Here is a 26,378-nt window from a genome sequence, read left to right on the forward strand (position 1 = left end):
CTATGTCCATCCTCCTTTTCTAACTGACTCTGTTTTGTTTTGCACATTGGGTTTTTCTTTGGTCTGTCTTGTTTTGTTTTGTTTTTTCATCTTTTTTTCTTTTCCTCTTCAAAAGAAAAAGTTATAAGAACTGTGGGAGTAATGGAAAGCAAAATGTGTGATTGTTAGCATAAAAAAGAGAGGAAGGAAAGTGATCTAAAGGATATAACTGCAAGTATATTTAAATGTGTAGGATAGAGAACCATATTGCTGAGTTTTTGTTGGATCATTGAACAGAACTGTCTGAAATCTCAATGTATTAATGTCCACTTTGTAAGCTTTAATTTTGTAATCTGGACAACTGTTTCTGAGATGACAATGTGTGATCTATTAACTGGCGAATTCTTACTGCATATTTTTTTCTCTTGAAATTCTGTATTACTTCTAGCCTTTTACTATTTTGCTTCATTTAGTTTTGTTTTTCTCTTCAAAAAAATTAAAAAAAAAATAAATTCCCAGAAATAGAAACAAAATTTCAGCTTGGTGAGCTTGTTAATTTTCCACTTGAGGGTGAGCAACTGGGAATCTATGCTTCTCTTTACATTTTTGCCTCTCGACTAACTTTCAAAGACAGTTCACCATTTTTTGTTGGCTAGTTTGTTTTGTTTTGTTTTTAATGTTAGGAGGCAAAAGAGACAAGTAAAGCAGTATTTATGTTGCTTGGTGGGGGGTTTATCTCAGCAGTATAAGCACCTCCCTTGCAAGCACACAGTCCTGAGTTCCATCCTCTATACAAATAAATAAATAAATAAATAAATAAAAAGATCTTTAAGGGCCTGGGATACAGCGCAGTGACATAAGTGCCTGCCTGGCAAGCACAAAGTCCTGTTTCAATTCCCAGTACTAAAAGGAAAAAAAGTCTACCCAAAAAAATCTAATAAATTTAAGATGCTGGATCACATTACTAATCGCCTAACTTCCTTTTTACTTTCACGTTGTTTTTATTTCTGTTATTCTTCCAATTTCCTGGTCACATCTCCAAAGAAAAGTCAAGGACAGGATTTTCGTATCCCTAGGTACAGTGCAACGAAAGATGAAGTCCACTAACTCTACTATTTATTGTACCTAACTGGTAAACAAGAAAGTGAAACTTGTGACAAAATCTTACATAGTGTGATGAATGTATCTCTCTTCATGCTGGTTCATCGACCATGGACACATTGGAGAGTTCCGGTGTGGTTTACACAAACTGAGAAGTAGTTCCAAGAATATCACCATCACTTACCTTCATAATATACTTTAAACCCATGAGCACTAACTGCAAAGTCACTGGTCAAACGTAGGGAGAACACAGACTTGGTGCTTGTCACTGGTGGTGGCAGATGGAAACCTGTTAATCTAAAAACAAAGCAGAATTAGTTATTAGTAACACTGTCACTATACCTAGTATAGAGAGAATTTTGTCAAATTTCCAAATTTTATGTAAAAAAAAAAATATATATATATATATATATATATATATATATATATATATATCCTGCCACTTAGAAGCCATGCAACAAAAGCAATTACTGTACATATTCAATAATGTAAGCATTATTTATTATGTCTATCATATTTATCATTGATCTTACAATTGGGATAAATTGAAACTTTGGGAAATGAGTCATGAGATTATTTTTGAGTATGTTTTATGCCATCAGTTTTAAAAACGTCATTTTTGTCAAATGAACTACTATTATGTCTTGCTAAAATACATATAATTAGACAAATTTAAGAACAAAGAAATGCTACTTAAATATAAAATCTTGAAACACAAACAATTACAAGTTGGAAGTGATTTTTTTTCTCTTTATATTCTAATGTTCCAGTTTGTTCTATGAAATTGTACAGAATTTTATACTGGTTAAAAATTTCACATATTTTTTAACAAATATTGCTTGGCACTGTGTTTGTAATTTATTACTTGTTTTGATAAAAATCACTGCATATAAGCCACAAGCTTAAGTTATAGGAAAGGTGATTTAAAGTCACATATTTCTAGAGATAAAAACAATAAGAGGAAGAAAATATGCATTCATGGAACATTACCTTTCTAAACTCCAATGAAAAGTTAGCACGAATTTTAAAATTGCCTTTACTATTCTTTTTTAGATATGCTTAACCTTCTTAATTGTTGTCTTAACATGTTGATATGTATCTAAGAATTGCATATAATGAAATTGCTATTTTTCATTTACTGAATAATACTAAATATGAAATATGTAAGATTAATTGATACTGACATTACGATGTATTTTCATTATTTAGTTTTCAAGTTTGTTTTTCTCAGATCTGCTTTGACTCTAAAAATTATTGTGAATGCAAAGAAATTGTGTGATGTAAACCTACCAATATTAAACCTACTAACTTTAAAAGAAAAATGTGCAAAATCATATCTCTTCCTTAATCTTTAAAAATCTAGAATAAAACTATGAATTGTTAAATAAATATCAGTTTAAGAAAAATTACAAAATTTTCCAAAATGAGAATTAAATTTAGTAGGCTAATATTGATAGCTCTATTCCCCAAAATGTCTTTGTAATTTAATAATTTTTTGACTAAAAGCAGATCTGAGAAATACAAACTTGAAAACAGCTGGTAAATAATGAAAATATGCAGGAATTTCAGTACTGAATAATCTTACATATTAATTGCATTGTAATTTTGTACAATTAATGCCTAACTTAACAGGAAGCATCTATATTCTCATGCTTTGTTTTTTCATATTTTTGCAATGTATTAGTTAATGAATGTGAAGAACACCTGAACTGAAACAGATGTGTTGCTAGAAGAGAGAAGAAATGGATATCCTTCCTTCGTGATGCACATCAAACCTACAAGTTAGCTGTCATTGAGAATTTAAAACAGTATCAGTAAGCATTATATACTCTGTACCACTGCAGTCCATTGGTTTACCTTGCCCTTGCCATGCATCTTTATTCATGCAATTTTTAAATCATCATGTACGGGTCGTTTGAAAAATGTTCATTGCCTGAGTTACAGAGCTCTTCCAAATGTTGACACATTTCATTAAACAGCATCAAAAAATCACATTTATTTTTATTGCTACCGATCATATCTGAAAGATATTTAAATGTGAGGAAACTGCAAATGTTATGTGGCAGGTTGAAGATTTCTTAATGTTTATTTTTTTCTTGAAATGTTAGATTTATCATGCTGTTATTAAATGTTGTTATTTTTCTTTAGTATCAAACCAGCAAATTTTTAAAAGTCTATCTCTCTGTTATGGATTAAGAACTGATGATCAACTTAATGCCAGCTGATTACATCAGCATGTCACTGAGCGTAGTTATCCCACAGGAGGAGAGTTGCCAGCATAAATTGAGAAGTGGAGGAGAAGCTATTGCGTTGAGGTGTTGAGGCATTGAGGGTTCTCCTATGAGTTGTTGTCTGAGCTGTTGGTTCTCCTGGAGAAGCTTTGGTCCTCACATCAAGCATTGCTTCCTGGGTCCAGAGCGGAAGACATGTGCAACTTGGTCTCCAGGATGAACTCCTCACGCTGGCGTCCTGGCATGTACCCAACTGTGCTTGTCATTGGAGGAGCTCAGGGCCTCCGTGTCACTGAGGATGGCTGTGGTGCTTTGCAGGACAGCTCTGGTCTTTGTTGTGAGTATAACTTCTTGGCTCCAGCGTAGAACCCTCAACCTACCAGCACAGCTCCTTCACCCTGCTGGCATAGACTTTCTGGCTTCTACCACTGACCTTTGGGCCTTCCTGGCACGGATGGTAAAAGAGACTGGCATGAGTCCTTCTTGTGGGCTCTGGACCTCCAGTTGGACTCGTGGGAGGTACTGTCATGAGTTCTGTGCTTTCATCTGGACTCATGTGGAACATTGCTGTGGCATTTAGGCCCTTACCTAAATATTCTCTGTCTTTGGTGTCATGCATAGATTTCCTGCATTTCCTTGTTAATTCCTGGTGACCATAATAAAAATAAAATTATAAACTCCATGTCCTGATTCTAATTGTTCTCTGCACAACCCTTGACTACAACACTACTTACCTACCTATCTACCTATCTACCGACCTGTGGAAATATTTACCAATACTTATGTTTAATGACACACAGTTCACCTGTCAGTCCTTAAGGCAGTTAACAAAGGTATTCCATGGAAAACGAGGAGTACTTCAGGGGGAACTCAAATAATTCAGTAATTGTTTCTCTTTGAAATAACAATCACTTGTTTGATGAGCACAAGGGGATTAAATGCTTGTTTCCTGTTTCTTTGATCTATAAAAATCCATATGCTATCATTGTGCATACGCTATCATTTATTTACTCATTCTAATGTGTGTCTATAACTTGTCTAGTGTATTTCCATCAATATTCTTCTAGAAGGCCTCTGTTACCTGTAGTGTAACAGTTTCAATGGACTTTAGAGTATATTTCAGGATTTTAATTTTTCTCTTCATGCTATGTAACCTGTATCCTGTTAGGGATATAATGAAACTATTTTCTAAATATCTTTGCAATTTTTTGCTTTGGCTCAGGGTTAGAGGTTTATCTCTTAAATTAAAAGTACATGGTGTAGCTGTAGTTATATTTGCTTACCAATGCAAATCTCTTCTTTTTATAGTCAGATAGCGTTCGTGGCATGAATTTAATCCTTTGAAATTCCTTGAGATTTCCTTTATGGGTCTGATATTATAAAGTTTACTGTGATTCTGGTTTTCTTATAAAGAACAAGTGTACAATTTTTCTCTTCTTAGTCTAACTTACCTCAAAACTGAACAACACCAATTGTTAAGTCACGGTTATGTAGGTCTGGGAAGCCCATACCTCTGCTTATTCTCTGCTTAGTCTCACAACGGTAAAACAAAAGTGCTGGCTGAATGGCAGACTGGAGGCTCAGAGCAACCTCAGCCTGTACTTCAAAGATTACAAGTGTTGCTAGAATTCAGTTCCATGCAGCTCTAAGACTAAAATAGCCTTGCTAATAGTTAATGTAATTGCTCTGCGTCCCCAGCATCTGCGTATTCCTCCTTGGCGGTGGTCCTGCCTCTTTGGAGCACCAGGGGCAGATCTCCTCACTCCTCACCTGCCTCTGTGGCCCTTTAGCATCTTCTTTCTGGTGTGGCTTCTTCTCTGCTGTAATATGCTCATGTAAGTAGAGTGTGTCCCAGTGGATAACTTAAATATGTTCCTTCTGAAACATTTGTAACCTTAATTCTCCACACACAGGTTCTTATGCCAAGGGATAGAATGTAGTCACAGGTTCTACGGGAAACCATTCTGCCAATTATGATAGCTATTCAATATATCTTTTGCATACACTTATTAATTTTGTGAAATAGTTTATAAGTTGGCTGTACTTATAAAGTCATATCTGCAACTTAAGGAATGTACTTGTCAATATATCCCAATACGACTATGAATTTTTGTATTGTTTCATTGTACCTGAGGTGCTTCTGACAACGCAGATCGTGTACGAAGCCCTCCCTAAATACCTGCTTAACTAATAAATGGAGGGCTAGAAGAATGTGAATGTCAGCTGAATCCTGCTTATTAAATCAAGAATTGTCTCAAGGATGCAAAGGAACCACAAATGGTAAGAAAATTTATATAGTTTATAAAGGGCCTCTTGTACCATTAAACATATTTCAGATAGATGTGCATAAGTTATGCAATCTTCCTTTTATTTATGAGATTAATTATGTGAGAAAGAAGTGACTTTTTATGAAAAAGAGTCATATTCCTAGAACATTTTCTAGAACCTATTTTCAGGTGAAACTAATAAATTTGTATGTTGAAAATATGAGTTATAAATTTATATGTGTATATGCATTTCACCTAGACCAACTTTGTCTAGGTAATATAAAATCATAATATTTTATGCATAGCAATATTTTTCCATATAGTCATTTGTACTGATGTGGGTGAAATTTAGTGTTTTGTGTATATTGTTATTACATTATCATCTGCATTGCCTTCGCATTGATGCATGCTGAAATCACATAGCAAATGACACTTTTTCTTTGAAAAAGTACCGCAGTGCAATTGTATTTTCTCTGACTTCTGTGAAAGAAATGACAGTTTAGAAATGATCAGTAAATTGTTTAAATTAATACAGCTGACAAGCAATGGAGCAAAGATACAAACCCATAACTTCTGACTCCAACCCATTTCTTTTCTCACTATGGATATTCCCACGAGGGAAATTACTTTTCTGTGAAGGTAAAATGCATTTCTAATTCATCTCTGTTTCTCTGTAAGCCCATAGAACTTTCTTGACAAGTGTATTCCTTTGATAAACGCATAATTTCATCCACAGCATAACTTTAAGTACCCCAGGCTGACAGAGATTAGATCATGAAAATTACTGAGCTATAAATGAGGCAGGCATTAGAAAAACATTGTTTGACTGTAGTTTTCGATATCTTTACAGCAAAAATCACCAGTGGATAACAGATATTTCCCCACTGGAAAATTAAATTACTTTGGTAGGAAAATTGCAAGTGGCTAAGAATCATGGAGTATAATTTCCTCTCTGTGTTAGTTTTTAAGAAAAGGTAAAATCAAGAAAAGTTGGTGAAATAAAGATGAAATATATTAATTTTGCTAAGGAGGAACTTTGATTTGTGTGGTCATATCATCATTGTGTGGTCAATAATCATCATTTTCTCTTACTTTTGAAAATGCATATAAATTATGATTATAAGATAATTATTTGAATTCAACCTCATTAACATTTACATAATTTTTTATTTTCATATTTCATTATTTTTTGAGTATTTTGTTATGAAACAGGTTTAGTCTATGATTATTATTTGATGATCATGTCTCATTTGATAAGGTGGTGGGCTTTTTCATCTTTCATTTAATGTTTTCTAGTTATCATCCATTTGTCTCTTTCTCCTGTATAAATTCCAAACTCTATAATTGCATTTTATATTTTACTTGATAATAGTCTCATGATTTTTCTTTGTATTAAACATTCAATACTTAGAACATATGATTCTATAACTTCTCATTCTCCTTCCTGAGTGAAGACATTCTTGAAGTATTACAACTAACATTGTTAAATTTAATTACCACAAAATTAATAGAAATTTAATTTGCAACAAGGCACTTAAAATGTATATTTTTAAATGCAATGTTATTTATATGAAATTTATTCTAAATAATCTAACTTAACATGGGATATCAGAGATTAATGTGACAGAAAATTTTAAAACATCATGTGTAGTAGATAAGAATGATACCTGTCTCGTCATCCAAACACAGTTATTTATTTTTAACAGTAGGAACTTTTTCTGGAACATATGAGAGAAGGATGATTTAATATATGCTAATAGATTGATCAAATTATTTTATAACACATTTTAATGCATTGTATCTAAAAGCTAATCATAATATTTGAAACTTTCACCAGACTAAAGAAAGAAAATAAAAGCTATGTTTTTAGATTAAAAGATTAATAGCACACTTCTGTTTTCAATAACATAGGAGAAAAATATACCTAGAAGCAAAAATGTTGAGAAAGAGCAGAAACAAATAGCAAAGAGAAAAGAATGCAAAGGGGAGAATAAGCACGAAGGAAAGGGTGGAGAGAAAGATTTTGAAGTTTCATTTTAAAATGAGAGCAATCTACTTGGGAGGCTGAAGCAGGAGGAGTCAGTTTGTGCATCTTAGCAAAACCAATGGGAAAAAACTGTTCAAAAGGAAAAGGAAAGGAAAGAGGAACTGGGTCTGGGAAAAGGAGAAAGGAAGGAAGGAAGGAAAAAAGAATACAATATATTTAAACTATTTATGCTACTAGTTTCTCTTAGTTCATTAAAAAGAGAGATTTGCACTAATGTTATTTGGGTGATGATTCATGCCTGCATCTTGTACTCTAAGTAACAACTACATTGAAGATAACAATTCGCAGTGTATTAACTTGTTACTCTCCTATTATTTTGTTTTGAAATTGTTTTATTTTTTCCATAACATAGTAAAAGCAATAAAACTTTTGGATGTAATTCAATGATAGAGTGTTTAGGGAACATGCATGAGTCCCTCAGTTCAAGCTTCCCTAATAGAAAACAATAGAAATAATAGAAAAATCCTGGAATGTTAGGGTTTCCAATTAAAGAACTCGCAATGATAGTTTTGAGTTCAGAAACTCCACTATATTTCACTAAATGTTGCATTCATTAATTCCACTGCCCTTTCCTCTGCACTCTGTGTAAGTCTACTGTTGAGAAAAATTGTGCAATAGCAGGAGCATTCTTGCAGTGATTCCTCATTACTCTCAGGAAGGTTTCTGCATGTGAATTACCTTGCAGCCTTACTTTGGTTGCAGAGCTCTTAAAAATGATGTAGGGATATACAGGGAATTCTCTGCTGAAACCAGCTACTGCCCCATTTAATTTTAAATTGAACAGAAAGCCCTGGGAACAGGCTGGTTGTTATAGAAGTGGCTGTTCTCTGAGAATGAATCATGCATCCTTTTCATACTGGGAGACATGAAGCACAGAGTAAAAACTCAAGGTTTTAGGCAAAGCTCAAATACCTATTTGGTATGTTTAAATTAAAAAATATTATAGTAAAAGATGCATTACCATTGATTGTCCTCAAAATATTTCTCTTTTCTTTGAGCACTTTTATGCTAATCTTCTTCCCATTTCTGCAGCAGGTCTGAAAGTGCTCTTTCATGAGTGTATTACCCAGTGAAAATATGGTGAATGCTACTACTGAGTGCCATACACAGGAAAGACAAGCTTATAAAAGATTAGCAGGTAGTCCAGATGTATATTGGACCACATCATCTAAGTTTCTGTAGGTACAAGTCTAGGATGCTTGCACAGTGATAAAATTGACTCATCATATTTCTGAGAACATATTCCTGTGGCTTAAGGATGAATGAAAGTTGAATTTTCTCTTTTCACATTCAAAATTGCCATTTTCGTTCTACAGATATTTGAGGTCATTATTGGTGCTTTGTTTTTCATCCCTACAAATTCCTTATTTCCTGAAAGTTTCAAAGGCTCTCCTTAATCATACTGGTCCAGCCTCATGAGCACAATTTCATTATCAAATATGTTCATGCTTCAAGTGTTTCATTGATTTTTGTCTTTCTTTCTGAATCCTGAAAGATGTACATAAAGAGTAAAACCATGATCTCTTAAAGAAAATTTAGCTTCTCTCTAAAGTAGTGGTGGAGACTGTTTTCAACTTTTAAAGCTAAAGGAAACTTACATTTATAAATCATTTTTTCAGTGGTGTTAGATTTTGATCTTCAGTTAACATCATACCCTTGACTCATGCGATAAATAACTAGACTATTTTTTGTTCAGAAGACAACCATTTCAATCAGCTGCTTCTCTACACTGAATACTTCTAAATGACATTAATATTTCACTTAAATTTATCATTCATTCAAGAAGTGATCCTTAATCTTGTGACTGTAGTTCCAAAGGCAATATAGTTGAACTATTAAGAAAACCTGAAATAAAGGGAAGTTATGGCTGGAAATTAATCAATATTAGGTGCTTAAATTTCTTTTAGTGTCTCATCTTATATATAACTGAGACTAAACCTTTTCTTTTTTAATTTGAAAATTTTCGGAAGCACTTGATGCTGACACTCATGAGTCTGTATTCAACTGCATGTGATTGTAAGATATATAAACTGTTTTTATCCATTTGATGTTGACTGCCTTTCCCCTAATAAAATGAAGCATAAAATAATTATGGGGATTAATGCTTGAAAGTGATCATCAAAATGTCTAACACATGTCTAACAAATGTCAGCATTATTGTCATAATAATTTTGATGACACGCACACTCTGTTTATCTGTAACAAAGTCACATCACAGTTCTAGGTCTTGGAGGGGGAGACACTACCTGAGAAGAATCTCAGTGCAGCTGTTTACTACTGTGTGACATCTGCAGGTTCTTTTCTCCCCCTTCTTCCTCCCTGTCATAATATCATTGAAGCGTTACCTTCCTCGTAAGTCTGGGACTTACTTACATCAGTTACTACAAGCACATCACTTAGGACAATGCATGGCACTTAGCACCACTACAGAAGTGTCTGTTCCTTTGCTATGCACTCCTGAGAAAGATGGCACATTCCGAGTGCTGCAGTTATTTCACACATCTTGCAGAATTTTCTTCTTCAAGCATCCAATTATTGATAATTACAACAAATCTGGAGTATTTGAGTCAAATGTAATCTTTTTTCAAGTAGATGCCATTATGCTCTTCTTGGTTGTTTTTTCTCCTCCAAACTTAGTGTTCTAGCTCTCAACATTCCTTTTGATCATTTTGCATGTAAAATTAGTATGACCCATCACATGCTGCTTGCTTAAAGTAAGCTTAAGGCAACATTATGATCAACAAAGAAAGGAAACGATGTTGGATATTCTCAAATACTACACACAGAGATAAAAAGAGTGAGAGAGAGGAGAGGAAGAGAGAGACAATACAGAGTGAGAGAGACAGGGGAGAGACAGAAGTAGAGAGAAGACAGAAACAGAGACACAGAAGGAGCCAGGGACAAGGGATTCAGGCAGGTGGGAGGGAGGCTGCTGTGGCTTTAGGAATTTAAACTTGTGACTAATTACGGATCTATCTGTCTATCCATCATTTACCAATCTGTGATCGCTTTTGTTAGTGATGTAAACAAAGATGGAAATACAATTTTAATTTTAAAAAATCAAGATACATCATGAAATTCTATGCTATTTAACAGCTTTGTGGATATAGAGATGTAAAATATGTATTCACAAGGACTACCATGTTTCACAAAACCAATATAATTGAGAGTTTGTTAAAGATTTATTATAATATGATTAAAGAAATTTTTATTAAGATACTATAAAATTTAATTCACACAATTTAAAATTTAGGAAAGTTATAATTCCATCTTTCCAATAGTTTGATTCAATTTCAAAGTTAACATTAGACATAAGTTTTTGAAAACATAGCAATTATTCTAAGATACACAAAACCTTTTATTTCTCCTGTTCCCAACACAACTTTCTCCAAAATTATCATCATTGTACTTTGAGATGTTTACCTCTGTACACTCGTGTGTGCATGCGTACACCTCTGTATAAATGGTGAATAATATAGAATCTCAAAAACTTTTCTCTTTTTCATTTTAGGTTAAGCAAAATTATAATTTTTCTTCATTGAAATGTAACATAAGGAAAATATTAATGTTACTCATCAGTGAAACAATGACAGATATTTTTATACAATCATTTACCTACTTAATGAGTTAAGAAATTATTTATAAATTAATTTAATTATGCCACGTGATCACTTTTTATGTCATATATAAAATCAATATTAATATATTTTAAAATAATACTAAAATTTTATATCCAAGCATCTTAAATTGGGCAACTGACTAAAAAATCTATTACTTCTAAAATTCTTTCTGAAGTCTTTTTTTAAATTATCCATTCACATAATCAAGAGGAAATAATTGTAGAATTTCCCACTTCACAACATCAAAATAATTAATTTCAAATATTGGTAACTATGATTATATAATAACATAAATATTTCATTTTTATTTTATAAATAATGTCTTCAAGTGTTTTAAAATTCTACTTTAAAGATTGTAAGAGTTTTGTGGAAGTATTTACAAAACCTCACAAAATGTCAATTTGACATAGTATTGAACTACAGCAAATACTTATTGTAGTTTTTCAGAAACTAAAAGCATAACTTGAAACTGCATTAAATGTTGTTCACCTGTTATAAATATTGAAGTCTCCTGTAGGATATATCATTGTTTTCTTTATCTTTATATTAATTTATGGAACTAAAGTTGAAATATATTAAGTAAACCATCAGGATATTTCAATCATTACTATTTCCATAATAACATTAGGAGAATTAATGGAAATTTTATTTTTAACATCATGAGGAAGGAAAGTCTTTTACAGTTCATATATTTCTTTAACAAATTAATGTAAGTCTTACGTGATAAAAAAAAATAGGGTAACTACAAACCCATATATCTTCGATTTATTTTTCTAAGTTTCATTTGCTTGAGAACAAATACTCTAAAAAATTAGATTATCCTTGAAATCCTAGATGTTTATTTCTCTATTAATAACCACAAATGGATCACATACTTTATGGCTTAAGGAAATACCAATGATTATACCCAAAAAGGTATAGAATCATCTATAATTCGTGAGTTGCAGAGTAAATTCTCTTTGAAATAACTGCATATTTAATATGAAAAATTAAAATAAGTAAGTACTAATAGTCAAATATCAATGACTGCATCATAATGTAAATAACAAACAGGGAAATAAGCAATATTTACATTCTCATTCTGCAAGATTCTCCTATTTCTAGTTCATGGGCAAAATTAAAAGGTATAATTTTAAGTAAATATCCAGGAGGCTTAGGAAGTAGTGTTTCTTTTTCATATTTGTAATTAACAATGTGTGCTAGATACTGATTTAACAATATTTATTTAAATGATTTTTATAGAGTTTTGAACTACCACATCATTTCTATTTCTTGAGCAGTCATATACAGCTCTAGATGAAGTGAAATTTTCCTTTTATTGCACAGGAATTATAGAAGTAGTGTACAATAGTGTATCTTTTATCTTTAGCTCGACAAAAATATAGGTGAAAGAGAAAACAGAAGTACATTCACTAACTATGGGCTGCTAGGCTTGTAAACTAACTCTATTAAGACAAAAACAGGTTGTAAATGTACATTGGACAAATATGTGGAGATTGTCACCGATATTTTCGTCAGTTCTTGGGAACAGCGAAAAGAATGGCCTTCATTTACACACCAAAATATTTACTGATTTTATGGATAACTCGGAATGCGTTTGAATAACAAAAAATGTACTTTAAGAGAGTGTAGACTGTTATGTATAATAGCTATATTCATAGTTGCCAGACCTAATACTTAACTAGTTAAATTTGAATTAAAATTTAGAAATGAATAAAATTTCCACAAAATTAATAGAAAAATGGGGGAAAGTGAGAAGAGATATAGGAATGCAGAGCGATGATAATTGAAAACCAACCACCCACTCAACTGTCATGACAGCCAAACAAAAACACTGTTTCAGCAGGCATTGTCTTCTGTAATGTATTTAAAATATTCTGGATGGTGTCAGAGGTGTAATTCAATGGTGCTGCACAAATTTAAAATATTTGAGCTTTGAGTTCAATCCTCAGCACCCCCGACTTGACATCAACATAATGTCCTTGTGATGTTTCAGTGATAAATCTTTACAACCACAATACATCTTCGCTGTCGTGGATGCTTAATGCACAAGGGCAAGGAGGAGGGTCCTCTCTGCTTCTGATTCCTGTGCCTGGCTAAATCAGATGCTTACTCCACGTATCTAAATTGAGTGCTTACTCAACATAATTAAATTGAAAGATCATAAATTAAGACCTTCGAAACAGTTATCATTCCTCCTTTCTGGCTTTCATTGTCTGGGCACTGGTGGGAGGTGGGTCAGTTGAAGATATGACCCAGAAGTGTGATCCTCATCCCTGGCCCCTCCTCCTCCCCTTCCGCTTAAGGCTCCTGTGAGTTAGACCGTGCACCTCTGCAAACCCACAGCCTTCTAGTCTGCGGGCTCTGCCTTGGAGCCAGCTGACTGTTGACTAAAGGGATTCAAAACTGTGGGCCAAAACAAACTTTTAGCTGTGAATATCAAGTATTGTGTTCAGGAATGGAAAAGAAATACATGTTTTAAAATAGAAATTCAGAAAAGTAACTACTCACAGATGGAAAGTAATTTCTTTATATTTTCTACCAGAGATAAAAGAACAGTAAAGTATAGGAAATAAAACGGATATGGAAATGCATTACATTTGATTACTTTTTCCTGAGCAGTACCTCACAAATACAAAAGATTATTGTTGGCTAAATATACAAATTTTTCCATACATTGTTATCTTCAATGAAGTCTCAGTTAGTTGTAAATAATGTTTACATATGAGTTCATTGTAGTCTCTGAGCCCTTAGACACATCTTGCTAGTATAATGTAGTATACCACAGAATCATCTGCATTAATGAAATGTTAGCTAACGAGGAAGTCACAGAATCCTTGTAACAGAAAATTAACCATGCTTTCAAAATTAAACTATTTAAGTAAACAAAATCATTTGGATACAGCTTTTATATAATCTTAATTTTTGCATAAAACCTTAATGAACTTATGTATATTAAATGCTGCCATTTATGAAGTTTTTACCATAATTCAAGTATTCTACATATTTATATATACCATTCATAAGTGACAAGACTATATAAATAATTTTATTTTGAGAATAAAGAAGTCAAAGACTTGATAGGAGAAATTTTATGTTAAAAACCCCATTATTAATACATGCAAAATCCAGAAATTAGACCTATGTTCTTATTGCTTTCCTGTTAGGACTCTCATTTAGTTTTGCTAAATTTTTTATGACTTGATCAGTTTATTAACATTCTTACACTGCAAGATAATGTCGATGATTATAAAGTAATCCATGGTTGCTGGAATCTGAAGGTCATGTTGCAATAGCTTCAGTGAGGTGAAACAATTCAGTGATTGTTATAAGAAATAAGAAAAATAAAACACAGAAAACCTGTAAGACTGTATTTCTAAAAACTTTGGTTCTGAAAACAATATGCATGATACTGTGATCAACTCTGATAAAGAGCAATCCTGATTACAAACTCACAAAAGAACTAAGTGAAACAACTGAATTAAATTACCATAAGTAGAAGACCAATATTTTAAAATTATCCTCACTAATCATATAGAAAACTTATCTCTGTGTCATGTACATTTGAGCCACAAGACACTGTAGAAATGACATTCTTGTAGTCTTCCTTTTAGAGAAGTTACATGGTTTGCTCACTGTTCTCTTTATTAAATGGAAGAATTAAATATAGATTTTTCCAGACCTTAAAGAAATGTTATACCTACTATAGACAATTACCATTACAATGTGGGTATAAGTTGATAAACAAGAAAAGAACAGTCTTTGAAATTACATATAGGAAAACAAAAATAAATTCCCATAAAAATTAACATAAAAATAATGCTACTCAAAAATATATCATCTATCAACAGATTGAAAATAATGGTACACAGTAAGTTCAAAAAGAACATGTTAGTACCTTGGTTTGTGAGCAAAAATGAACAGAAAAGTCATAAAGTCTTCTACAGCTTTCTAATGAAATATTTGAATGAAAAATGTATAACCAGACTCTGGAAGTGAATTCTACAGGAAAAATAGGAGTGACAGAAACAGAGAATTAATGTTTCACGAATCAGATAATGTCAGAGACAGAAAGTAGCAATAGGTTGTTAATAAATATCACTTCTCCAACTGTTTAATGGTCACAGATCCTAAATTTTCTTCAAACAGAAAATCAGCCAAAGTTGCATCTAAGGAAACTCTCCCTTCAGAGACAATCCATATTTCTATATTCCATCAACTATAAAGTCTCAAAACAAAAGCAAAAACAACAAAAACATGCACAGGAAACTGGATGGCTTCTGGTTGCAATCCAAAAAATAAAAATAAATGCCTGTAATCACAGCACTGGGAGGCTGAGGTAGAAAGACCTCTATGATTCAAGGACAGCTGAGTTCTACATTGTAAGTTCAAGGCCAGCCTGATCTGCACAGCGAGAACCTGTCTATAAAAAACCAAAAATATTTTTAAATATTTAATAAAAATAAAAAATTCGCAGAATAGGGGATAATAGGATGATATGGATTAGTGTTATTGTAAAATAAAATTAAACACAGTGTTATTTATACCTGTCCTTATTTTCATAATACAATAAAAGCATATCAGTACTCAGAAAGAAGAATTATAATAAATAAAATTATACTTGTATATTTTCAAATTATCTACCATTAAATAGAAGAAAGTAATTTAAATACAACCTCTTCAGATTTCAAGACTTTACATTCTACAAAGATAGAAAAGATACATCCCTCACAAGCAACACCTATTTGTAAGATATTAGCTAAATCAGTGTGATTAAATCAGACATAAACTACATATAGAATATAAACTGGTCACAAATTGCTGTAAATATTTACTTTCAGTATTAAGGATGAATATGTTTTATTTGAAATTGAATGACGCTTTGAGATTTGCTGTTAGGATTATTTAATACAACATGTGAAAGTTTGAAAATAATTATTCTAAGAAAGGATGACGTTTAATTCAGATGAACTAAAGAAATTAAAATATTGTTTTCTTAAGGCAATGGTATTGACCTATTAGTCAAGCTATAATTTACAATTTACATTATGTTGGCATTATGTTAAATATTAGAAGTACAAAGACAAACAAAGCTATCCTTAACCACACAGATTTCCTAAACTATTTAGTTTACTCAACACAAAGAGCACATTAAAAACTCTTCAGCATTCATTTTGTATACATTCATGGAAATGACCAACATCTTGTTTCCAAACAACTATGGGATTTTTATTAATTCATAAACTTTCAAGTTATTTTCTCTATCGTGTACTTGATTCACACAGAAAGTTTTAGTTATTCCCAAATCATGTGAAGAAATAATCGATTTATGCTTAATTAATGAATCAATTTATATTGCTATTGGGAATTGAATCTAAACCCTGGCATCTAGATCTTGTACCTTGGAGGAGGAAGGTACAAGACACAACCTGGACATACTTCATCAGTGTTGAAATGGCTTTGATAGTCATTTACTTTGCCATTTTTCTTTCTCTGTCTGTCTCTTATTTTATTCCCCCAATTACTGGGGTTCATACCCAAGGTTTCAAGCATGCTGAGCAAGTCCTCAACCACTGTGTGCATCTGCAGCCCCCAAATAAAACTTTTCTTTTATAAGCTGATTATTTCAAGTACTTCTCTATGATGATGCAAACTGAGTAACATTGCTGGAATGAAGTCAGCAGGACAGAACAGAGATGGACCAACATGTGATAAATGTCTTCATGCACTTTAATCTAGCAATTCTTTACAGAGTCATATTATAATGCAGCATATATTTTTCAGAAGGAGTATGAGAACAAACAGTAAATTCATGTGGATTATTTGGGCATTACATTTTAGGGAGAGGAAATTTTTAAATGATCACATTTCACTCACAAACAAGGTTTTGTCTTTAAAATACGTTATTTCAAAAATGAAATAAGACTGCTACCATTGCTTCATGCATTTTTAGATAATTGAAGTGGCATAGGTCCAGATTCTATGCATTCTTATCAGTGCTCATCCATGAATGTCTTATATAAGTAACAGGATTCTGGAAAACAGATTTTCAGGTACCCCAAAAAACATTTTTAAAAGAAATTTTATATCTGTAATGTACCAATTTTAATGTGTGTTGTTAAAGTAATAATATTTTTACTAGATATACTAATAGCGTGGGGAGAATATGTGTGTATATAAAATCTTTTTTGTTTTCATTCTGTATTTAACATGCAAAATTATTTTAAAAATTCTCACATAAATTTTCTGAATCCTAGTTAATTTCATATCTTTCAAATCTATAATTAGTATTCTCAAATAAGCTTTCATTAACATCATTATAAAGTTCTTATAAGAAATCATTTTCCAATTTACAGTGACATAAAATTTTTGGAAGGAGGTCAAATGGAGTTTTTATTTTTATTTTTTTAAGAAATATAATGATTGTGTTACATTCCCACCAACAAGTAGAGGGGTTCCTTTTCTACACTACCTTACCAGTATTTGTTGTAGTTTGAGTTTTTGATCATAATCATGCTCTCTGGAATGATGTGGACCCTTACTGTTGTTTTGATTTGTGCTTCTCTAATATTGAAAGATGCTGAACACATTTTCATGTACTTATTGGGCAGTTTTATTTCTTTTGAAAAATTTTATTCATTTCAATTCCTCATAATTTGACTTAGTCTTTTGAGGGGGATCTAATTTTTTGAGTTTCTAACCTATTTTAGAAATTAGACCACTGTCTGAGGAGTAGTTGGCCAATTTATTTTCCATTCTAGATATTTTTGACCACTGTCTCAGGAGTAGTTGGCCAATTTATTTTCCATTCTATAAGTTTCTTCCTTTGCTGTGCAGAAGAGTTTTAATTTGATACAGTTTCATTTGCTGATTTTTAGTGTTATTTCTTATGCAATTTGCATTTGGTTCAAAAAGGTTTTTTTTTTTTCTAAAAATAAAATACATTTTTTCTAAACATAAAATACAATTATAATATTTTCTGAATTCCTAAAGTAAACTTGGTTACTGAGAATGTTATCAATTATATATATCCAAATATTTGTAAGTTTAATTATTTTATGGGCCTCAAAATATTCTGGAAATCATGTAATATCAAATTTGAGAAACTTTTGAAGGAATGGTTCTCCACTGCATGATTATTTTTATAACATAACATTTCTTTTGATTCTTATTATTTTAGAATATTAAAAAACTGAGAGCAAATAGTTGAGCTTTTAAGGTGGATCTATATATACATGTGGTGCTTTTTCTTATACATGTTAACACTCTTGACTTGCTAGCTCAGATTTAGCAAAGAGGTATCTGATTTTATACTGATCTTCCAGGTTGGGTCATAGTTCTGCGATAGAATATTTGCCTTTTATGTGCAGAGCCTACGTTGGCTGCTAACACTCCTAAAAAAATAGAAAAGTTTGTCTTCCTACCTATAACTTCAAAAATATTATAATTGAAAATATGTAAATAAATGCTACTAATGAGCTAATATCAACGTATTTAGGTTCAACATTTAGTCCTTGAGATCTTACATTTTAACCTTGAAAATTACCAGTAATTATAGAAATTTATATTTCTGATCTGTGTAACAGGAATACAAGAGAATATCAGAAGTGAGAGCATGAGAATGATGTGGGTTATCTGACATATATGGTATGTTCAAAAAGGTTAATTTTAAGCACCTACTGAGTATTTGTCTTCCTGTAGCATATCTCACTGTGTTAGTACACATAAACGAATTCAAAGAATCCATCTGGCAAATCTATGTAATGCTTTGTTTAGGGTATTATATAACCAATGTGCATTTTCTATCGTTGGGGAATTTTGCAAAACTCAAGTGTCTTTCTGGGAGATAAACAGACACTTCTTTAGACTCTGCATTATCTATGGGAGATAATGAATGATTAAGAGAAGTAAATGACCCTCAGAAGATCTGTCTCTAGGCAATTACTGCACCATGCCTAGTTTGCTTGCCGCTTCTCCGTGCCATTTATTGAAAGCAAACCAACAGAAATAAACCTTTAAATAGATTTGCTATAAAAGATTGAATAAACATAAGCCATGGAACAAAGTCTTCAAATTTGCTTGTTGTCATTTTTGTTCTATGTTTCAAATCTTGCTTTCACGATTTAATTCAGTGCTTTTTTTTTTTTTTTTTTTTTTTTTTTTTTTTTTTTTTTTTACCAAAAGGCACCTCAATTCAGTTTTGGCAACCTTCCAAGTATAAACAACAAGTAGTTGTTTATATTCTTGAATCCTTGCATGACTCAGATTTGAAAGAGCCTTTTATGTTTCCAAGGAGTTTTAGAAATCCCATGTGTCCGTGTGTCCTTGAGATCTGTCCAATCATTAATTTGAATCCCCCAACGTGAGGAAAGAGAGGTAAAGAGAAGAGTCATTAACTGCCTAAGGTGCATCGAAATTTTAATTGAGTATTTTTTTTTTCTAATTCAGTTGCATGCCTAATGGCAAGGCAATAAATCTTTAGTAAGGAGGATGATAGCGTAGTATAATCTTTTACAAACCTAATCATAGAAAGCTCATTTCTATATTCAACTTTAATGTTTTTTGGGATCCATGCTTTTTTTTTTTTAAATTTTATTTAAGGAGAAAAAAGAAAAAAAAAAAAAACACAGAAAAAGGGTACAAGTTATATGCCTTTTGACATTAAGTTCTTTGTTGGCCCGAGAACAAATAAATTTAACTTTTCTAGTTAGTGCATCACCATAATATAAATGCACAAGAAAACCCTGGTGTTACTTCACTTTACTTCTTGAGTAATAGTTGTTAATCTCACATTTATAGTTTTTGCATAGATACTTATAAAATTTACATATACCTTTTAAGTCACCAGTAGAATCTCCAAATTTCCCAGACATTTTATTAAAGTAAAAATGTTAAAAAGAGTCAGTCCTAGTACCACAAGACTCTAATACCTATACTATGAGTGGTTAAATAAAGAGGATCCAAATTGGAGTACAGCAGCTTTGGCAGTTTAGTAATTTAGTGAAATCTCATCTCAGAATTAAAATAAAAATAAAAGAGCTGGGTTTAAATTAGTACACAGGCCCTGGGTCCAATTGTCTGCACACACAAACACGCAAATATACACATAGGCATATACGCCCTAGCAAAAGGAAAAAAAAAAAAAAAAAAAAAGGGAAGAAAAAGAAAAAAGACAAGAAAAAAAGATAAACAGAATACACAGACTGGCTCCAGCTTCAAAAGGGCAAATCTTCAGAGTCAGTAAATTGGATCAAGTCGTGTGACTCTGAACCTGAACTTCATGACTGCCTACAGAGGCACATCAGGAGAAAGGCCATCAAGAAGATATCAATCACTGACTTTCAATGCCATAAAATAAACTCTATGGTCATTTGTTTCCATAATCTAATAAGTCATGTAGATATTTTCTAATAATTTTGTGAGAAGGAAATTCTCTATCTCATTATACCTTCAAGAGATAGATGATTGCCTGCCATTGAAAGAGCAGAGATTAGGATAAGGGAAAAATTCTATCATGAGTATTAATAAGTTTTATAGGAAGTTCTCGGAGTAAAAGAGAAATGAAAGAAGACAAGAATAGTTATGTAAGAAATGAACTATAAGGGCTGCTTAGGAGCATATTTGGGACACCATGGATACTTTCGTAGGAAGAAATGCCTGCAAATTATACCTGGGGCAGTTTAACTATGAATTGCTATTGACACATTTTACTTTCTAACATTCTACAGTTACATCAGGAATTCAGTCATATTATTTAATACATAAAAATTTTTGACAGAATTTATTATATCTTTTATATCCCTTGGTGAATTAAAAAAAATATAGTACTGGGTAAATACTAAATGATGTTCAACACAGGGATAAGGAAAATTCAGTGAATTGACCTTCATAATAAAACACATTCTATGACCATGATCAAGAAAGTATAGATGACAGGTAATCACAAAGGACAAAAACAGTAATAGTAAAAATAATATGATCATAGAAATAGAGAAAAATAAAGAGTTTTTCCTAGCAAAACTTAGTTATCAGCCAAGTTTTGAAGTATTTCTGAAACATGCTTACTTGTAATTATAGCCAGAGGAATTCAATGGGGACTCATAATGTGTTTTGTCTTCATTTCTAGGAAAATACGACATTAATTCTTCACCTTAACACCAAAATTGCACAGAATGAATAGACTCCTTCACTCCCAATAGACTATAGACCTAATTACAAAATCTAGTGCTTTATTGTCAGAAGAATATAGTAGATATTTTTCCACCCTTAGATACACAAATATTTATCATACTATATACAAAGACAGAAAAATCATTGTTAATAAATTGGACTTTGATAAGATAAAAAATCAAAAAGATAGTAGAGGGAAATAAAAAAAGTCACTGATAGAAAAAAAAAATTGATTGCAACACCAAAGAACCAATGCTATAACATAAGAATGGCATAACAACTTTTAACTTAGTAATATCAAGACTGATTAATGTAATTGATTTATATTACATCAAAGTTTTTCAATGGGCATTTCATAAGGATATATAAGTAGATGTTTAACAAGCATATGCTTGATAAAATAGTGATCAAACAATGGAAAAAAATCACAATAAAGCTGACACCAATTGTGGGTTAAGATGTGGAGCAATCAGAACCTCATACAATGAGAAGGGACTATGAAATAGGTGGCAGGTTTGGAAATCTGTTTGGCCGAGGTTTTTTTTTGTTTTGTTTTGTTTTGTTTTGTTTTTTTGTTTGTTTGTTGTTTTAAGAAATTAAATATGTGTCTACCCAATATCCAAACAGTTCTACTTTTAGGAATTTAACCAAACAAAGAAAGTTACATCACAGAAGAACTGTTCATTAATGTTTTACATCTTTACTCAAATAGCCTCAAAACTTCAAACGACCTAAATGTTGGTTAACTAAAAAATAAATTATTCATGAATATTCATGTAATATTACTCAACAATAAAAAGTGCAAGCTGTTGATACATAATAATGTGAATGGATTAGACTGTAAATTCCAAAAGTTTGAACATAAAGTTTTATAATACACTTTGATTCATTTCAGGGTCTCAATTATTCAGAATGGTCTTAATTGCTACTTACTTTTTTAAGATGTTCATTTTTTTCCAAGTTGAAAAGTATGTAAACTATATCATTAAATGATGGGTATTTGAAATCGTATTACTCAATTACAAATATATGCAAGGAAACAAGAACACTTTTATTCTCATTCAATGTCATTATCATTTCAAGATAAAAATCTTAAAAATCAAAGACTGGGTCCCTTGGGGAGGCCTCAAAGCTAGTGATCAGCTCAGGTCTGGGAAGCATTGGCCAGCCCCATTATCATGTGCATTCCAGCCACCATCAGGGTGCCAGCACAGGGTGTGAAAAGCAGCAGCCAGCCTCACAGGAGCTCACCAAATAGTCACCATTGGGTAGATACTTGCAGCCAGCATTGACCAGGAGAACCAAATATTCACACTTCTGAGAAATTGTAGCCATGCGGGAAGTGCCTGAGATTGCACTACCTGCTTATCTGGAAGAACACAGAAAAATGTCAAGATGAAGAAACAAAAGACAGTCTCTGGTCTCCAGTCCAAGCAGAACACATAAAAGGAGATGTAAACACAGAATAGATTGGGGGTGACACACCTAAAGTTTTCTGAAGTGATGGCAACTGAAGTAAAGGCACATCTTCATGAGGCTATAAAAGAAATTAGATCAGAAATATTATCTCAGGCAAAACAATAAATGAAAAACATAATAAATGTATTGCTAAGCACATCTAAACAGGATATAGATAAAAATGAGGAGTTTAGGGAAATGAGGGAAATCTTGAATTAAAAATATAAAAAAAAAGATTTATAATACATGAAACAGATTCAAAGAGGTATCCAGGAAATCAAAACTCCATTGAACACTGACAAAACCATTTGAAAGAAATTGAAAGTAGACTTTAAGACCTTGAAGACAGGTTTGCAGCTTGATCATGAAAGGAAAGATCTCTTAAAAAGAACAAAGAACCAGGAAATAATAACATTATAAAGGCTGCAAGATGATGCCAAGAAAAATAACTTAAGAATAATAGGTGGTGATGAAGAAGCAGGGGTCAACACAAATGACATTATAAGTCTATTTACAGAAATAATAGCGGAAAACTTCCCAAATATGAGAAAGGACCTGCCAGACACATAAGTGAATGGAACTCCAACTAGCCATAAACAAAATAAACCTACACTGAGACATATAGTAATGAAGATCCCAGAAATTCAACACAAGAACAAAAGATTAATAGGTGTTAGAGAAAAGAAATAGCTCACCTATAAAGGAAAGCCCATCAGAATCATGAGTGACTTCTCAACAAAAACGAAGTCAAGAAGCTGGAGTGAAGTATTTCAAGTCTTGAAAGAAAATGACTTCCAACCCAGATTGATGTAGCCTGCAAAACTATTTTTCAAAATTAATGGAGAAACAAGATGCTTCCATGACAAAGAACAGCTGAAGGAATTCATGATCACCAAACCAACCCTATAATGAATACTGAAGAACATTCTAGAGAGAGATAAAAATGACCACAGTTCCAGGAACAGCAGCAAAGGGTATTCACCAAGTGGATCAGATGGTTGAATGGAGAGGAAGAGTAGGGAACCAATGGCAGGAAAATCACATGGCAGAGATGAGGTAGAGCATGTTGGTTATAGCCATTAATTTAGATGAACTCAATTCACCAATAAAAAGAAACACAGGCATAGTAGATCAGGAGACAGGATCCATCAATAAACTTTACACAAGAAGCACATTTAACTCAAAACAAAATTCATAGACTGAAAGTCAAAGGAGAGAGAACAATGCACCATGTGACAGGGAACCAGAAAAAACTAGGAGTACCTTGCCCATCAACGGTAAGAAAGACATAGTATTTTTATAAAACTGAAAACTACTCAAATATAAAGAAAGATAACCTCAAGGCTCCTACAGGTAAATGAGAGACAACTTGAGAGCATGCTCATGGATGAAAGGGTTCAGAGTCACCTGGATAAGAATCATATTGTCTCTCTAGTATAAAAACTAAAGGATTTAGTGGGACTCAAATGTACAATAGATACTATGAAAGTAAAAGGGTAGGAAGTGTCTAAAAAGACAAGGCATTGGCTATTGTTACTCAATAATCATGTTTTGTAAGTCGTATTGTTTTCATAATTCTGTTTGGTTTGGTTTATTCTGTTTTGTTTTGTTTTATTTTATTATATTTGATGGCATGGACAGCTATTTCAAATGTAGCAAAATATGGTAACCAATATTGATTTCCTATTATCTTGTTCTGAAGCCCTGTACTGCTTTTATTGTTTTGTTATGATTGGTTTTATTCTGTTCTGTTTTGATTTCATTAAGCCTGATGGTATGGGAAGTATTTTGAAGATAACAAGAGGCATTATGTTAGCTATTATTGATTTCCTATTATCTTGTTTTGAAGTATTGTACCATGTTCATTGTTTTGTTTTGATTAACTCTATTCTGTTTTATTTTGTTTAGTTTAATTCTCTTCAAAATAGAAATAATATGATGATATATTTCGAAAGGGAAAGGCTAGAGGAATTAATTTGCAGTTTAAGTAAAAGAGACTATAGATCAAAGATGTCTACTGCATTCTCTTTAGACTAACCATGTCTCATTAAATTCTGTTGAGTATAGTCAAATATATTAATAACAGGTCTTGTTGGTAATATTAAATTCTAAGCATCATCATGATCATCATATCACCATCACCACCACATCTTTCTTTGTTGGGACTCATTAAGTCAGTTATTAGGCAACTTTACTTAAGCCTTTTTCATAATTTTGTTTAGACGGCATTATTGCTATATCATAAGGAATTGAGGATGTGGACATTAAATAACTTGCTTTAGGTCATGAGGTTTATATGAGGTACTTAAACATTCTCCACTCTGCAAGAGCAACCCTAATCTTTGATTGTACCAGAGAGAAATGTGTAACCCTATCTGGGCTCTCAGACACAGAGAAACTGAACTGGTCAGCTAGCTTTAGGCTCAACATTTATAAAGTAGAGGGTTGTGACTCCATAATGACACTGTGGGAAGATCCATACAAAAGGAATAGACAAACAGAAAGTAGAGCTAACAGACTAAAAGATAGAGACAAAAAATGAAGGAGAGGATGACTGAGAGGCAGAAAGCTGGAGTTTTGGCTCCTTGTCACTTCCTGTTCACATTTCTTGGTTCCTATGGACCAAGCATTTGTCTTCCCTTAAGTTCTATGAACCAGAGCTAGATCGTTCCAGGAAGAATAGTTTGTGTATTTTTTGGTTCCTTATAAACTCTCAGGAGAGCAGAGAAGCCTAGGATGTGACTCTGTTTGGAGTTGTGTAAAATCTTAAGTTTCTTGTTGAATTTAAGAATCAGTTTTCATTGGCTCCTTAACAGATGGATATCTCGTTTCTGATTAAACACTTCAAGTTATTGATAGCTCACTATGTCCTAAGAATATTTACTCCATTTTAAAAGGGTATCTTTAGTTGCCTAAATTGTCTTTTAGTTAGTTCTAAGATTATTCTCCTGTATTTATACCTACTGTGTATGCCTCTTCAACTTGTGAAAGAAGTTATCATGACTAAATGTAGATGTGTATAAATGTAAGAATTATAATATATAATAGCCCTAATTGGGACAATCAGGTTGATTAAAATGATAGATTTTTTCTTGTTCTTTGATTGAATTTATATTCAGATTCTTTGTAATTCTGGTTGCTTAACTCTGCATAATTCTGGTATATGAACTATAATACTATAATATGATCCCTCAAGTTTAGTGTATCATATATAGAACCTGGTAAAATTACTGGGTTCCATACTTTGGAAAATATTCCTGTGATTTAGCCACAACAAAGTTACTTAATCTTGTCAATTTTAAAAAAGAAAAATCAAAGACTGACATAACATAGAAAATGAGTAGTCAATCACCATGAGATAACTGCACTTGTCATTTAGAGTAATATCCAACTTCATAAATGTAAAGTTTAATGAACACCTATGCACAAAGGATTTTTTATGATTTTACAGACTGTTTTGTGGACTATTAAAACAATTCTAGTCAGTATTATGTTTTGAGCCCTT

At 32.2% G+C, this 26,378-nt stretch overlaps 1 protein-coding gene across 8 annotated transcripts in view; it reads right to left on the reverse strand.

The window, feature by feature from the left end:
• Positions 1–26,378, reverse strand: part of Csmd3 (CUB and Sushi multiple domains 3) — a 1,082,130-nt gene that overhangs the window by 931,254 nt on the left and 124,498 nt on the right. For all 8 annotated transcript variants that reach the window (XM_063257640.1, XM_063257641.1, XM_063257642.1 and 5 more), the window contains exon 3: positions 1,265–1,377. In XM_063257640.1, coding sequence (XP_063113710.1) covers positions 1,265–1,377 — 113 coding nt within the window. The remainder of the gene's footprint in view (positions 1–1,264; positions 1,378–26,378) is intronic.

This window comes from Cavia porcellus, unplaced genomic scaffold, assembly GCF_034190915.1.
Source record: "Cavia porcellus strain 051 isolate PalLab524CR breed Dunkin Hartley unplaced genomic scaffold, mCavPor4.1 scaffold_10, whole genome shotgun sequence".
NCBI classification, from domain to species: Eukaryota; Metazoa; Chordata; class Mammalia; order Rodentia; family Caviidae; genus Cavia; species Cavia porcellus.